General features: G+C 37.0%; 1 protein-coding gene across 1 annotated transcript; it reads right to left on the bottom strand.

Moving 5' to 3' along the window:
• Positions 1–887: 887 nt before the first annotated feature.
• On the bottom strand, positions 888–14,473 carry CAT (catalase). Its single transcript, XM_010156030.1, has 12 exons — positions 14,300–14,473; positions 13,178–13,288; positions 11,599–11,729; positions 10,599–10,703; positions 9,439–9,564; positions 8,174–8,365; positions 7,094–7,246; positions 5,866–6,004; positions 3,246–3,376; positions 2,526–2,633; positions 1,829–1,915; positions 888–1,402 (listed from the first exon to the last, which is right to left on the bottom strand). The coding sequence occupies exons 1-12, from the start codon at positions 14,355–14,357 to the stop codon at positions 1,337–1,339; spliced, it is 1,407 nt and encodes a 468-aa protein (XP_010154332.1). The 5' UTR covers positions 14,358–14,473; the 3' UTR covers positions 888–1,336.
• Between the last annotated feature and the right edge of the window lie 3,294 nt (positions 14,474–17,767).

The following is a 17,767-nucleotide window of genomic DNA, read 5'->3' as shown; positions in this document are numbered from 1 at the left end:
ACAGAAAAGCACTTTGATGCTGGTAACATGCTTCCTTAGACAAGCTACTCGATTCAACCAAAGCTGTCTCCAGAAAGTCCATTATTATCATTTAACTATTGTTCTAAGTTCTCAAATAAGAACATTTTATTTTGTGCCAATTGGCAAGGCCTGATTAAGCAATATACTCCAAGACTGAATAGAAAAAAATACACTATTAAGCTAAAGAAACCCCTTTGGATCCAAGGAACAGTAACAGGGAATACTTCTCAATCCAAAAGGTTCCAAAAAGTCTTTTGCACTGATTAACTGAATCACAACTAGTAGGCAACACTACAACATGCCTAAAACCAGGTTTTATACATATATCTAGCTATAGATACCCACATTCATACAAACATGCCACTTCAATTACAGTCTAACTCCGAAAACTAGATCTGGCTTGATCAACAGATAGCGACATCAGATTATGACAGCAAAACAACAGAATTTCAGGAACCATTGGAATAGTTTTGAAAGCGCTTGAGCTTGAATTTGGCCAAGAGAAATGTATTAATGCATCAGGAGGTTAATTGCTCAGACACTTGGAAAATCAGTATTTTTCTATCTGAATTCTTAAAGAACAATTTCTCCCCACCCAAAGATCTGTAAGATGTAACCAATTTAGTTGTAAAGTGTTATATAATAAGAAAATATCCTTGCCTATCTTCCTTAGGTCAACCTCATTTCAACCTAGCATTAGTAAGCAAAGATTATCCTAAAATATATACTGGGAATAAAAATTACATATTAAAACTTCAGCTTCATTTCTATCATAAGCAATGAGACATAACCAAGATTTTACTCCAACTGGTGTCTATCATTTTACTTCTGGACGGCCAAAAATGAAAAATCAAAGGAAGTGTCTACAATTACATATAGCTAATGATTTTATTAGAAATACTGCGCAACGTGAACTTTTTAACACGAATGAGTTTATCCATAAGGATAATCACAGTATCATTACAGATGTTCTATTGTGTGATACAGCCAGGAAAGTCCTCCAACAAAAGAGAATGAAACAGTACTTCGATTAGTTATGTTAGCTTCTAGAAATGAAGACAATTTTTCATCATGAATTTCCTTAAAGCCACCATATGTTGTTAACAAGCAGTAAAGCACGGGTGTTGAAAGGCACTGGGATTGTTAGCTTCTGTTACCTAGTTTCCAATACAGACACAGGCACTTGAAAGCTTAACAAATCAAGTTTGTAAGAAGGCTGCTGTACTTGTGCGGAAGCCTGCTATCCATTAACATCTTCAGCAGCCTGTCCTGCAGTTGTAAGGACGCACAACTCAGTGTCTCTCTGCAGCAAGCTTTACAAGTTGGATCTTTCTTTGGCAGACACACGAGATGTGGACTGTGTATAGGTCCTGATCACCTCCTGAAAACATACAAAAGAAATATTCAAAGCAAGTTCCATTAAAGGTAGTTAGGGGAAGTTGAGGGAAAAAGTACTTGAAGCAACAATTTTGTTATTCTGTATAGCAAGCACTGAGCCCAGAAAAGGCTTGTGGAAATGTTTCACTACTATTACAAAGAATCGACCTGAACACATCGCATATCATGGAGTTATCTTCCAGAAGCCTTACAAAAACTCAACTGAAACCAAGTAATTGTACATCACTGGTTAATCAACATTTAATTACATGAATTTAGAGTAATGTTTCCTCACTCTGTAATTCTACACGCACTGACTTGTCCCGTTTACACCAGATGGGAATCAAGACCAATTTTTCACTTTGTTGGATTTACAAAAAAGCTGAGATACGTAGCTGACTTTTGACTATGAGGTAAGCCATTAATGTACCTTTTTCCCACTGTCAGCATTGTATTTGTCCAGCAGAGCCTGAATACGGGCACCATAGTCAGGATGAACATCAGTGAAGTTTTTCACCTGAACAGGAAGACAGATCAGAGAGGACAAGAAGAATTTTTTCTTCCACTTCAAATGTATTATTTAACACATTTTCTGCTCTGTGATCTCCAAGCAGGACATTTCATAAGGAAGAAAACTCTTTTCTAAAAGTTCCATTCTGATCAGCCAGGAAGAAAAAAAAAACCAAAACCAAACCAAAACAAAACCAAAACTATGAACAACTTTAAACAGTATTTCTATTATCTCACATAGAAATTTCCTGATTTGAAGAAAGTTACACTGGGAAAGACGACGATCCAATTCCTCCCTGACCCTCACTATCTTTTCCCTGCTTAGAGCAAAATACTACACTGACAGTCACCTGATTTTCAAATCACCACACTAAACACAATGACATCCTTCATGTTCACTGTCAATCCCATTCTTCCCATCAGGAAAAAGTTACTTTAACACATTATACATTATTTATATTATGAAAGCACACACACATTTAAGTGTTCTGTATTGATAATACCTACGTAAGCAAAATCTAGAAGTTGTAACTGTCAAAATGGCAGTATCTAGAAGACTAGACTGCAAGAAAACTTGGAATAAAAGGAAAAGGCTAAAGACCAAATAGGCCACTTACAGCTCTCTTCTGAATGAAGAGCTGCGCATCTTTAAGATGATCAGCAATGTTTTTACAGAGTCTTTGGCGTTCATCCTCCTTCAGCACTTTGGTATAGAATTCTCGCACCTTAAGATTAGAAAGAACGTTTTATTTTGAAATTCACAAGAGCAAGTCACTCTACCTGTAGCAGCCAATAATACTAGTCTTTCAGGATTCATTATTACTGAAAAAGAAGAGCTTTCACTTACTAGTCAGGCTCCACTTAAAATACTCAAAAATAATTAAAAAGCAACCAATTTATGTGAGGTTTGTTGGGGTTTTTTTGCAAACCTGCTAATAACACTTTCTATTTGTAACTTGAAATAATTGGTGCTTATTGAATTAATGAAAACAAACATTGTTGTTGAGGTCAAACCCAGGAATTGATGATCATGACTGTACATCCACATCCTAGCAGACACCAATCACAAGAAGACAAAGTCACAACCTCTAAATATTTGTGCCCAGAATACAGATGGCAAAAGTCTGAGAATTCACTAACCATCCTGTCAGCAAAAATTCAGTTATTCACAAAATTAAGCTGTATGGAGATCTTCAAGCTCTCATGAGACATGAATCTCAGGTTAGCCCAGATGCTTCAGGGAAGAGCCATGTTTGAATGATTCTTAATACTTTCTAGACTCATCCTATGAACTCATTTTATGTAACAAGCAATATAACTCTCTTCATACATCATACCTGAGTCACATTATCTTCATCTGTACTATCAAAGCGCTGCACATCTCCCGAAACAAACATGCGGCTCTCCTTTACCAAAGGCTGATCTTCTGGACCAGTAAAACTATTTGGATAATAGTTTGGGGCACCACCTGAACACAAACAACCCCCCCAAAAAACCCCAGAACAATCAGATGCTGATTTTCTCAGATTAAGTCAGAAGACAGAAAATCATGTTTGCCTAGAAGAACCTAGATCAATTACTTAATTATAATTCACTTTAACAAAAACAGTTGTCAGCATTTTTCTGTCAACAGAAAGATAGAGCTGAATATCAAGAGCTTTGTCCTCAAGCCAGTACTTCAATAACAGCACTTAAACAGAATTTCAATACTTTTTTTTTTTTTTTTAATGGATTTGTTTCAGAAATACGGCGGTCTGGCCACTCCCACAACAACACTGTTCACTAAGATTGTCTGAGTAGTCATGGAAGGTATTCAAAGTTTTAGTCCAAGGAAGAACAAAAATACAGTCTCTTCTACATATCTGAAGTACTACTCATCTTAACTATGTAGGGGGACTACTTTAAACACATAATGAACTTACAGAACTGCATAAAAATGAACTTATTAACTGTTCGTCGACAGGATTAGCTGTTTTCAAGTTCTTATTTTACAAATATTTCCCTCTTCTCCCTCTGAAGGTATTAGAATCCATAGCCCAGAGGAATGCAGAGGTTTTGGCACGAGGCATAGCTTAAGTATATCCTTGTTTATGCTCAAGTGTGAAACAGTCACTATTGAGCAAATGCTGACAGAACATAACGTGCTGAACAGAGGCTAAATTTCTAGTCTTGGCATTTACACTTGTCTTTTGCAACCTCTTGGAAATCAGAAAGTAAAGCAGATTAACAAAGTGGAATGAGCATATCAAAGTCAGTCTTTAAATTTAAAAATGCAAATACACTTTTCTCCAACACATTTAGGTATTATATATTAAGTTTAGAATAGATTTTTGTCTAGAAGTAGAAAGAAGTAGTAATTTAACTTCTGTGAAACCACCCCTCTGACATATTTTAGAAGTTTTTCAATTAAGTCCCCTTCAATAAGCACATTGCCAGAAGTCTTTAAAGGAACATCAACTAGGGACCTTACCAAACTCATCTGACTGGGGGTGTTCTCCTGCAAACCCCCTTTTTTCTCTCAAAGGTGGATTTGTAAGTTTTTAAACACAACTTAAGCTTCACCTGTTTTTGTGGTGGGTTTTGGTTTGTGTTTCCCACCCCACCCCCCACTTCTAAACAAACTCTTCACTGCCTGCCCAAGCATTCAAAGTCTCCTTTCCTGGATTAACAGAAGACATATACACACATTCTAAAGAAGTATCGAAAGATGACAAACATTCTACTTTCCAGACCCAAAAAGAAACCCCCTCTTTCCCCCCACCTCCCCAAGAGTTTACAAAATTAAAAATTAGTCTATTTGTAGCAAGAAGAAGTTACATACATACAACTGAAAAACATTTATGGTTAAGAGACTATCAAGTATTTAAAAAAGGCGGAAGTTGTATAAGGAACATCCATATGCTTCTTTTAGTCTTAAAAAAGACACAAATGATTCATTCTGTAATCTACACAAGCAAGGTTACGTTTCACAGCAGAGTTTTGAGAATCAATACTTGTACACGACTGACAAGAAACATGCAGTGGATAAACAAATATGAGCAATGAAGGCAATGCAACATATTCAGAATTAAGAATGCTTTCAGCAAGATTCCCTCAAACAGGAGGTAACAGGATAAAAAAATCAGTATCCTGTCAAGTAGCATCATATCAAGAACATTAACAGAGGAAAAGGTCACTTTTTGTAGTAAGAAGAATGAATCAGGTAGACCCTCCTCAAGGATCTATGTGAGCACTAGTACTATTCAACACATTCATAAAGTCACCTGAAAAGGAAGCAAATAATAAACTGACAGGTTAGCTTCTGCAAACTTTAATTAAGTCAGAATCAAAGCTGACTATACTGACACAAGACCTCATAATACCAAAAGAGTGGATGAAAATTGCTTTTCTGCAAATAGTTTTATTTGCCACGCAATTCACATGGAGAGCAGAAATGCACGTAACTTTAATCATGCACAACTATGGGTTCTAAGATATGCCAATACCTATCACAACATAGATCTGGAATTCATTTGGAACAGTTTGAAGTAAATTACTTTGATTGCTGGTGAGTGCCAAGTTAGAAAGTATTAGGAATGGCTTTAGGGACTATGGTGGATTTGTAACAACTGAAGGTGAAGCCAACTAATCTCAAAGAGGACCTAGTGATATAAGGAGAGGTACTAAAAGGTTGACAAAAATCATGAGAGGTAAAGAACAGCTTTCCCACAAAAAAAAAAAAGATAGACTGGGAAGTCTGAAGCTCAGGAAGTTAAACAGTGGTCAGTCTGAGTCGGTGAAAAAGTCACAACAGACACTGAATGGTTAAGGAGAAAAGGTAGCTTTTCTCACAGTATAAGCAGTTAGTAATATCCAGTAAAATTATCTGTTCAGCAAGTATCTTATTTCCCCTGTGAACAGAAAAGAATTCTGCAGTACATGAGTACATATCATATTTAAAGATATTTTCTTTACTACCTTGGTTGTCAGAAACACACATCGGTCCATCCCTCTGGTAATTGGCCACACGAGTTCTGAAGGGGCAGTTCACAGGAATTTGTAGATAGTTAGGTCCCAGACGGTGTCTGTGAGTGTCAGGATATGAAAAAAGACGACCCTAAAACATGTATCAAACATTAACTGCTATTACTTGCTGAAAGTCACCTAGGTGGCATATGCCAATTCAAAGCACTATACATTAAATAGTACAAGGGAGAAAACCGTTTCCTTTGCACATATATTTCTGACATACTTAAAATTATGTCCAAAGTGACAGCCACAAACTAACATTGCTGGAATACCAGCAATGCGTTGCGTTGCAGTTATACAGCTTGGGTATTTCCTACCCATTTCAGAATGCTAAACCTATTCCAAAGCAGGAAAACGGTTACACATGCAGAGATGAAAAGGACTAACAGTGCTAAACATTACTAGTGAGTATTTCCCACTTATTTTCAACCTTAGATTTAAAAATTTATTACATCTGAAATATCAGTCTCTTATTTAATTACTGAGCTGAATCTGAAGCAGTTCTGTGACATCTGGATGTCAACAAGACAGACTGGATTCTGACCATGAAGTTTGTGGGAGTGAAGAGAGGCAGAACAACTAAATGATGGTTCAAGAGTTTATCCAGTTAAAACTGTCAAAATACCTTGTTATCATTTGAAATAACGATCTGGTTTTAAGCTGAAAAAGTACAACACACAGACAGCCATGATTCTGCAGACAGTACAGTCTACTGCAGACAGATACTTATCAGATATTCTGATACTACTTCTAAAAAAAAGACAGTCTTGTGGTTTGTGTCAGGGATTAGTTACATCTGTATTTCAGAGTATTTGAAGTCCACCTCTCCCACTCCTAAGATATACTGTAAAAGCACAAATAAACATGCATATTGCTGCTATGGTTGTAACCCCTACTTCTTGTCAAACTGACAGATTTTACTATCAACTTTGGTAGTTGTTACAGAAGCCCTTTCAATTTTAGGTCTTCTATTCCTTTAGTTCTTTCCCATGCTTTTTCTACTTAAATTTTGAATGAGCACATCAAATGGTGATCATTAAAACACAACCAATCAATCAATCACTACATAACTAACAAGTAACAGTTTACTGCTGCTACACAAACAGGGAGAGGAACACTTTCATAAACACAAAGCACATGTAACTTCAGGTAAGATCTTATGTGCACTGTCGTTTACCTGCAGCATTTTATCAGGGCTAGGTTCAATACCAGGTGGCATGTTGCTAGGATCATATGCCATCTGTTCTACCTCTGCAAAGTAATTAACAGGATTCCTGTTCAAGACAAGCTTTCCCACAGGGATGAGAGGGTAGTCACCATGTGGCCAAATCTATAAGACATAACACACATACATTAAAATCAATGTTGTTATACTATTATGCAGCTTGAATAATTACTAGACAGCATTTGCCTGATTTAAGTCTTGACTGAGAGAATACATTACTGAAGAAATTGATGTTTTGCTAAGAAACATTTTGAGAAATGACTTATTTTAAGACGTCTGTTCCAATTAATACAGGAGTATTAATGCAACTTATTTCATCATCCCAGCATAATCTCAGCACTTGACTACTTAAATGAAATACCCACAGGCACTTGAAAAAACGCTTAGGAATGTAATATTGTAGGTGGAGCTGGTAGCCTGATTTTTTTAGCTACTTCAAAATGCAACCAGCTTAACTAGCCTTTTCTTTGTCATCTTAGCCTGCACTTTCAAAAGTCTTTAAACATTTTGAGAGCGCAACATTGGGCGGGGTGAAGTAATACAAGTTGACATTAGTATTGTTCAAGAAGCCACTCCTTGGAATATCAACTGGAAGCTGGACAAAAATCACACCAACACTCAGAAGCTACATTATCAACAACACTTAAAACTAGCAAGTTCAGAGTGTGGCTATATGATCCGAGATCACACTTCAAAAACGCAGCGCAGTCGTAACTTAGAGGCCTGGAATGAAGCCCCATCCGTATTTCACTGATGAGAAGTAACATCAGATATAAAATCAATACAATCTCATCTCCAGAATTTGACTCATGGTGACCATGTAATAAAAAGTATACTTAAAAAATAGAAGGGAACAATAAAAAAGCCAGACTAACTTTATTGATAGGGCCCACTAAAACAGTGCTACTCCATGGAAACTTACTTTTTTTTTTTCTAATAAATCAACTCAGTTCTGGCATTTGCTACATTTTGATCTCTTGACCTTTCTTAAACTAGCTGAAATTGAATATTCACAACAGTATCAGAGATAACCTTAGTTAAATCAAAAGGATTAAACGGGAACTTCTCTGCTTCTTCAAACGTCATAACTTGAATGTAGAAAGACCATGACGGATAGTCCCCCTTGGCAATGGCATTGTAAAGATCACGAATTCCATAATCCGGATCAGTAGAAGCCAATCTTCCTGCTTCTTCAACAGAAAGATTTTTGATGCCCTGGTCAGTCTAAGAGCAATAAAAGCAGTAGCACCAATTACAACATGCAGAAAGTATTACAGAAATCACTAGTAAGAATGTACTTTAACAAGACCTATAATCTGAGAATGCAATTGTCCATTTTCCAATCTCTCTAATATTTCAGTTGAGACTCATAGTACATTAAACAGCTGCCTTCCAGGTAAAAATCAGCTCTGACAAAAGCAAAATAAACATGTAGTACTACATCACAGAATGCAAGACATCAAACTTGAACGTATGACCCCTGCAGCACATCAAGTAAAGAGGCTTCCCCTCTGCTTTTACAGGGCAAAGTACTCCTTTACTGTCCCATCATCCCACCTTTTCCTACAGATGACATGCCAACAGAAAGTTGATAAAACAGTTGCATTCCTCAGGGCTGAAAGTTCTGGATTCTACACAAATCTCACCTTTCCAAATTTTATATTTTGGCATACAGCTGAGGCTATCTTAGACATACCAGACCAACAGAGCCCATATCCAGAAGATAAACAGGAACAAAAACTAGATCCAGACTGAGAATTTTTACCTAAAGAAGCACCTGTTGAATCCAAACTACTGTGTAGCCATGAACAGGAAACAGGAATATATCACACACTGAATAAAACACATGCCCCAAGAGCTACAGGATTCTTGTGGCTGCACTGAGTGACAGCAAGGGAGTCCGATAGGAAGTTTTTGCACATTTTTACACTCAAAACACCTAGTGGTATGAGGCTGAAATGCAATAAGCTGAGTTCAAAGCTCACCACATAAATAGACCAAGTTCTCCAATATCAACAGACAGCTCCCCAAAGAGGAGTTCTTTATTGTCCAGTAAATGCCTACTGTGTCATAGCAAGATTCGCATACCCATCATATTTGTTAAAGGCATGGAACCAATACAAAAATAACCCGCACACACCTTTTTGATAGGCTCTAGGCACTAATAAGCCTTTTCTTAACTAAACTTGAAGAGTTACAGAACATGTTTAGACAATCTATTTAAACTGGTTTTAGCTAATGTAATGTAGACTTCCAGTAGACAACTTGAAGAAAAAAAACCAAACCCACAACAATACCTTCACATGGAATTTGCAATAAACTGCTCTTCCACTAGCATTAACCAGTTTAAAAGTATGTGATCCATATCCATTCATATGGCGATAACCATCGGGAATACCACGATCACTGAACAAGAAAGACACCTAAAGAGAAGGATCAAACAATATTAACCGACCTACCAGATGAAGGATAAAGTAACCATTTGAGACAAAGTTCATTTATTGCACTAATCTGCACCAGATTCTTAATGTTCCTTGAGGAATTTCTATTTTAAGAGTGTAAATGAAAAAAAAGACTGCTTTGGTTTTGCGCGAAGAACAATTATGAATTAATCTATGTGAAGTTTTACGCCCACATAGAATATTTGGTGAAGTACAAGACACAAACCCTGTGATAATGTTATGATTTCCCATGTAAGCACAGAGCAGGATAATTCAAGTTATAAATATAAGTAAGATTTTTTTCCAGATTAAAGACAAAATCTGAAAATTGAAGTCCTCAACTTCAAAATCTTCAAGCAGTAAACATACCACCACACAAACGTATTCAAAATGCTGCTTTTCTTTACGTTTATGATCATAAACGGTGCTTATGGTACTTCTTTTTCCAAACAGTAATTACTGGAAGGGTTCTGTACGCACCCCTTTTTTTTTAAAAAAAAAAAAACCACTCACACCAATATTTTTAATTTTATATTGGCTTTTTTTGCATAGCATTCTGATACAAATACATTTCAGAATAATCAGAATGCACTGTGAATTCCAGTAATTTTTGGAGTTGATCTAATATTCTACACAATACATACAGCTTTAAATACACTTACATATGACAGCATTATTTTCCCAGTACTTTACTGTTCTCTAACATCAGCAGTTTGTTCTTCATCAGAATCTCCACTGCTTTAGTGTTAGAAAACCTAGCAACTTCCCCTTCATCCTTTTATAAAATATTATTATTAAGAAAACAGAAGATTCCCACCCATTGCAGAGTCATTAAAAGAAAAAAGGCTGGATACATGTAATAGCAGCCTTAAAAGTTATTGTAGGCCTTTCACCTGTACTGTTCCTAGAAGATTACGCAGACTTCTAGATAAAACACGGAAGAGATTGTTATAAACATATGCTGTCATAACATGATTTTCTTAATCATACAAAATAAAGCCAAAGGAGAACCTTACTTGGTGCAAAGACTCAGGGCGAAGACTCCAGAAATCCCACATCATGTCTGGATCCTTCAAATGAGTCTGAGGGTTCCTCTTCTGACTATGGATGAAGGATGGAAACTAATTTGGCCAGAAGTGAAGGATGGAGGAAGGAGAGGAGGGGGAAAAAAAAAAAAAAGTTCTGTAACACCTCCAAATTATATGGGATATACTAAGAAACTCCTGGTACAAAACAGTGTTTTCAATACACTTAATTGTGAAAGGAACAGCACACTGAAAGATGAGACCAAGTTATAAGATCACTGAAAAGAATCTTCTATTTCCATATCCCTGCTGCAACCAAATTCATTTTCAGACTAGTAAAATTTGGGTAAAGTAAAACATTTACAATTAGGATAAACAGACTATTCAAAGCTAAAGAATGCTTTCATTTTGTGACTGATGCAGTGAGAGGCAAATCTTTTCAAATTTGTATATCTAAACTTTACTAGATATTTGACTCCTAAATAAATACAGAGATAGTATAAAATATTGGTGCAGAACACCTCCACGCAAGAAGAGTCCCTCTGAAGTGTGGTTAGACTTATATTAAAAGACAAAGAGGAAAAAAAAAAAAATCAGGTTTAATAAAAAGAATTACAAGAAGCTTTAAAGTATTACTCCTTTTTATTTAAAGTAGCCTCAGAGTGGAAAAAAAAAAAAGGTCTACAGGATTAACAGCTGATTTGAACGCTAAAACACAATAACGTACTTACTCGCTGGCTATTCTGCTGTGGCATTTGCAGTAGCAAACAACGACGTGTGTGCGCTGTTGGTGGTATGAAACCACATAAGTAATCAAGCATTAGTGCTAAACTTTTTTTACTTTAAGTCAAAAAAGTCTGGACAGTCTAACAAACAACGAAGTTTAATTGCGTCAAAACAACAGCTTTTGCTTCTCAGTGAGGCAAGGACAAGATGTGAACAAACTTCTGGTCTCTTTCACAAAATACTTGCTTTTTTTGTGCTTACTCACCAACATTGCATCCCGAATAAAGAAGATAGGAGTATTATTTCCCACAAGATCCCAATTACCCTCTTCCGTATAGAATTTCATTGCAAAGCCTCGAGGGTCACGAACTGTATCAGCTGACCCAGATTCTCCAGCTTGAAGAAACACATGAACATACAGAAGTGTTACGATAGGAAATGCATACACATTCTAAGTACAGAACTTGAATATGCCATAAAATTCTAAAATGGTGTGGTTAATTTAAGTGTTTTCTAGACAAATAAATTTTTAGCATATTTTCAACAGTACTTCAGGTACTGGAAGTTTCTAAAGTATGAACAGACACCTACCCAAGCATTTGGGCCACAGTTAAGAGAACAGAAGAACAAGTATATCTACTTGAACCAAAAAAGGGTGGAACATGCATTATCACTAACAGACACAACATCAGTTTATAAGGCTAAATTGGCTAAACACATTAGTTTCAGTGCATCTAATCCCAGTGTGAAAGCTATCATTTGGAAAGCAGGATCTAAACGGCTTGCCTAATTAAAAAAAAAAAAAAGAACTTAATATAGAAGAGTTATAACCCCTCATGCTTTATCCAGAGTAGTCCTTTATACCAGAGCCAAAGCGTCTACCACAATACCCGAGCGAAAATGCTGAAGAAGTATTCAGGAACAGCTAATGTTAAATATCATGATGAAACAGGGACACACATTCTCTCTCTCAAAAAAAAAAAAAAAGTACAGAATAGGTAGGAAGAAACATGTTCCAACAGTGCAGGGAAGGGCAAGGCAACAAAGGCAACCCCCTTGAGCACAGCCTGCAGACTAAACCTGGCTGCATGTCTTTCCTCCATATAACATTCCATGACTCCTTACATTTTGATGACACAGGGAAATGACTCCTTACATTTTGATGACACAGGGAAATGACTCCTTACATTTTGATGACACAGGGAAAAGCCAGTAGGCCAAAACCAGCAGCTTTAGCCTTGCTGGACTATTCCTCTCCAATATTCTCCAGAATTGAATCCTCATTAGGATTTCTTTTCTTTTAAACACAGATAAAGTAGTAACATCTGCTTCTGAAAGATCATTTTTCTATCAGACAAGATATTGATCATATTAAATGACAGTAGTTAAAACATGCATTATTTTGCTAGTTTATGCATTCAGCTCTTTAAGAAATAGGAGTTTAATTACAGAAGATTGGTTTTTATTCTTTGCCTAGTACTAACTTTACAGCATTCATCCCCAAGACATACCTACAGCATGATGACAGGTATTTAACTGACAAGTGTTAAATTGCAGCATGCATGTGTTGATTATGATCCATCCAGAAACAAAGCAAGCTTTCTGTCAGAACAAAAAATAGCTCAGACTATCCTTTCTCTCATGTTCCACATGGGAAAATGTCTACAGAGAGTTCTGGCAGAAAGATGCGGAAGCTGCTTAAGGTCTTACACTTCCTCACAGCAGAGGAATTGGTTGGCAGAAAGCATTTCAAACTACGTTAAGTAAATCAAGTGTTCCACAAGGCAAACATTGCTATCAGTGTAACTATGGCACATGTGCAAGACACAACTTCAGAGCCTTACCAACAGTGGAGAATCGTATGGCAATTGGAGTTCTTTTTCCAATGTGTTCAAACACTTTTGCCTTACAATACGCAGTAATATCATGAGTGACTTCAAAATAGCCAAAGGCTCCTGTAGAAAAGCAATTTCAATATATCAGCACTAGATACCTTCCTTTCACAGCATCGCTGTTATTCCACTGTAGTCCAACATACAACTTAAAGTCAAAAGAAGCATGGAAATACACCTGTTTAAACACAATTCCTATCTATGCACTAACACACTCAAATTTATTATGAGGAAGTGATATTTGCTTAACACAAACTACTATTTGGATGGTGCTCACTCCCCTCCTCAACTGATAACAGTTCCCATGAGCGACAGAGCTCATTCCTACTGTGCAAAATAACAGACAGTCGATTTTTTGGATGTTGTTCTGCCTAGATCTGCATATTTACCTCCAAGCAAGACAAGTATTTCTTTAATCCCAATATGTGGTGCAGAATTTTTGGTCCACCTGTAAAGCTGCATGAAGCAACAAAATTCTTCCTACCCCCACAAAAGGAATTTTTCCCATGTACACTCACCTTATAAATTCAGTCCCATATTTTCCTTCCTCTAGAGCAATACATAACAAAACTCAAGGTGCTAGTTCTACCCTACTAAGATCAAAAACAAATTTTAAAACGAGCTGTTTGAGATTTTTCTAACTTAAGTATTGGATTGTCATCTGGCTTTGGCACACATATAAACAGGATGACAAAGACAAGAATCTCTAACAAATACCATGAGAACACCCACCTCTATTTTAATGTCTAAGTCTTCCCTGCCAGAGGAATAGGGTAGTATGTAGGAACAGATAAGGGAAGCCGAGATTACAGCAAATACAGTAAAAATCTAAGGGCTGTAACTATATTTTTCTAACTTTTGGGGTTTTTTTCAGCAGTTTTAAGTTTGGGCATTGACTTCTTTTTAAACACAGCTTACCTGCTGTTGTCAATATATAATTATTTATTATAATCTACAATACTAAATTATAGATAATATAATGTAATTTACCTGTAACAAGCTACATGTTAACTCAAAAGTTTTTAAAAGTCTAATTCTACACAGAGAAAAGGTATGGGTTTTTTTTAAACACACCTGCCCCTTTTGCATGTACAACTCGTTCAGGAATCCTCTCTCTGTCAAAATGAGCCATCTCATCAGTGAAAACAACATCTTGAACAAGAAGAGGTCCACGTGGTCCTACCGTCAGAATATTAAGCTTATCCCCTACTGGGTTCCCAGAACTGGTGGTCAGGGCATCTGGTTTCTGAAAGCAAGAGGCAGTCAATATCACAACACCAGAAATTAAACACCCTCTATATTAAGCCACACAAAGTGCATGCCTGGTCAATCATTATGTGTCACAGGGCATACTATAGAGCAAAATTACATTAGATTCTGGAACTAGCTCAAAAAAAAAAAAGTCTGGCTATTTAAGAAGGGGCGTTCAAGTCATGTATAATCCAAGAACGTCTTCTGTGGTTCAGAAATATTGCTTGTTAAGACCATCTTGCTTCAAGAAAAATATGAAGCCTCAACCTTAAAACATGAGCTAAGGTTCAGTTTCCCCCACCTCAACAGGAGAGGATGGGGGGAGGGAGAGCTAGAAAAAGAGCAGCTGCTGAAAAGTAGTAAGGGAGAAAGGAGTGGAAGAAGATAACGTCAGCACAGGGATGGAGGCATAAGAACAGAGCAACAGTCACATAGCATGAAGACTGAAGTGAGTGCCCATGACTAGCCTGGAAGAGCTATGGAAAAGAACTTCAGCAAGAGCAGAGGATGAATCACGATTTTAGACTCTTGAACCATGACAGGACTAAGATTAACAAAAGCCCTAACCCCTGCTGTAATAAGTGTCCTGTCAAATGACAGCAAACCATAACTTTTTTTTTTTACTAGAAAGAAACTGCCCATCCTCATCCTTTGCCCCTTCTTTCCATATCAAGTCTAAGTTAACCATTCTTGTAGGCTACTTAAGAGCTTCAGCGTCTTGTACACTTAGAGTGATCCTGTAATTAAAAAAACAGTCACTGCAAGACAACTTCAAGACACGTGTTGGAACTCGTGTTGGAACACTGTACTGAGCGTACTGCCACTTGCTTAAAAAAAATCCCAGTAGAAAAGACTATCTGCAACACATATGGGGTCATACGCTCCTCTAAGGCAACAATCCTATTTTGCTGGGTACTGTAGAAAATGGAACAAGAAAGGTACGTCAGCTCCAGAGACCCCATGGTTGCGGGCCTCAGTTTTTCCTGGAGCACGTTGATTAACTGTTAGGAGCCAGGGCAATGTTTGTAAAGGACTCTGTTCTAACTTCTGTTCTGTTATTCTAAGAAGAAAAAACAAACAATACAAATGAAAGAAGTTCATAACATGGCAATCTCAAATATCTGAGTCACACATTATGATCAGTTAACACTAAATCCACAGTTAGTTGTACTAAACTGACATCCATCCATCCATATGGGCTCTATATCTGTACCAACCTACCCTTCTGCCAGTAGCATCCACCCACCTGAACCACGGGAAACACACCAGAATAAAATTACTCATCCCCTCCCAAGTAGTTGCCCTTCTTTCCAAGTTCTATAAATGAAAATGGGTAGTGAAGAAAAAAAATTAACTTCACTCTTGTTACCAGCAACTTTACAGGGTTCCAACTTCTATATTGACAGCTGAAGTGCTGCTTCAAGTGTTTTAATTACTGTAAATGGACAAAATTCCCATCTGTATCTCATAGAAGAGTGTACTGAACTGGACTAGCCTTCAGGTTTGTTTTGGTTTTTTGGCTTTTCGGGGGTTTTTTGATTATTTTTTTTTTTTTACCCCAACAGGCAACCCACAAAGTCAGAGGAAAGAACAATTATTCACACCTACACCCAGAGTTCTGGATGAGGCAGAATATACAGGGAGAGTTGCATACGCCTTTGTTTAAACGCAGTTACGTGAATAACCACATGAAAGACGTTTGACAGGATAACTGCATTTCCAATGTGTTTTTACTAATATGCAACACACGCCACTCTACCTGGCTTGAATTCCCAAAATATCTAGGTTCTTTATTCGTCATTCACCACTTCATTAGCATAAAGCTGTAAGCATAAACGCGATTCCTTAAGTATGCTTGAAATCCTAACCTACACTGAAATTTGTACAAACATTTTAAAACACCAACATGTATCTGGTTACAAATAGGAAATGCATGTCCAGAAGCTTCCAGGAAAGTTACCACTTTAGCTTTATATTTCTTACGTCAAAGGAACATCTGCTTAAATAATACGTATACTTTGTTATGTTTATCTATGCTTTATTATGATTAATCTACCATCTTAAACTAGAAATTGCCCAAACTGCCATTATAAATGAACTTTTTGAATTAGAACTTAATGTCATATATTAAAGTAAGAGAAAGGACTCCACCATATTCAAGTAACATTAATGAAAGGCTCATTCATCTACTCTGTGATTCAATCTATTAAGTGTAAAATATTTTATTTCAGGATATTCACCCAGCACAAATTAATATTATCAGCTCATTATCCTGACAGATTTTCTGTACTGAAGTATGAAAGCTACAAGCAACTCACAGCTTCTCATAGCTAAACCACAACGTATTAAGTTTTCCTAATGAGAAATCCATTGATTTGTTTCATATTAATGACTCCCCCACACTCATTTAAGACAGGCAAGCTCGCTACAATGTGATGGAAATAAACAGATCCTAGAGATGGCATCCCAAGTTTCTCCATTTTCCTCTCCAACCTCCTTCATTACAGACATTTCCATCCTTCCCACGTGTTCTGTGTACACACAGAGACTTCCACCTCAACCCCACTCTAGGGCAGCCCGTGAGACAAAACCCCTGTGTACTGCTTCACCACCCTTTACTGACAACTATGACTCTTGAAAAAACAAACTTGGGATTGGATTCTGGTAAGTCTTAACATGTGACATACTCCTTCAGACCTCTCCAGCCCACCACACAATGACTTTTTAAAGTCACTAATACTTCTGTCATCTTGAAGCAGTGACCAAGTTTCACTCAGCCCATTGACAAAAACAAAACTTTTAACAGAGCCCTGTTTATCTTGAAGCGCTTGGAAAGTCTAAGCAGCCCAGTAGGTTAACCACACCATGGTAGGACTATAATGTCTATACCTATACCTCTGACTTTCTCCTCCACAAAGCCCTTGCAAGAGCTCAGTAAAAGACAGAAGAGAAACCAAAAAAAGTGTATCCTTAGTCTTAAGGAAACTTTTGGTGCCTTTCTGATTCACTTATGCCTTTTACAATACCTTTTGCGTGATTACCTCAAGGGTAGAAAAACACCCTTGCATATTAGTTTAAACCATGCATGCAACAATTAATAAAAGTTTGTAGAAGTAGCACAACCAACATGCTATACTGTTTTCTAAAAACACTTCTTCTACAACGCTAATATTTAAGACTACCAGAAGCAGTAGCTAAACCCACAACTTTCTGAAACTAAACCTATCAAAAAAATGAACAGCTCTGAGGCTGTGCAGTCTCTTTCGTGTAGGCAGACTTTCCAAAAGGTTC

Source organism: Eurypyga helias, unplaced genomic scaffold (genome assembly GCF_000690775.1).
Source record: "Eurypyga helias isolate BGI_N326 unplaced genomic scaffold, ASM69077v1 scaffold2727, whole genome shotgun sequence".
Lineage (NCBI taxonomy): Eukaryota > Metazoa > Chordata > Aves > Eurypygiformes > Eurypygidae > Eurypyga > Eurypyga helias.
This window is presented reverse-complemented; position numbering and strand designations above follow the sequence as displayed.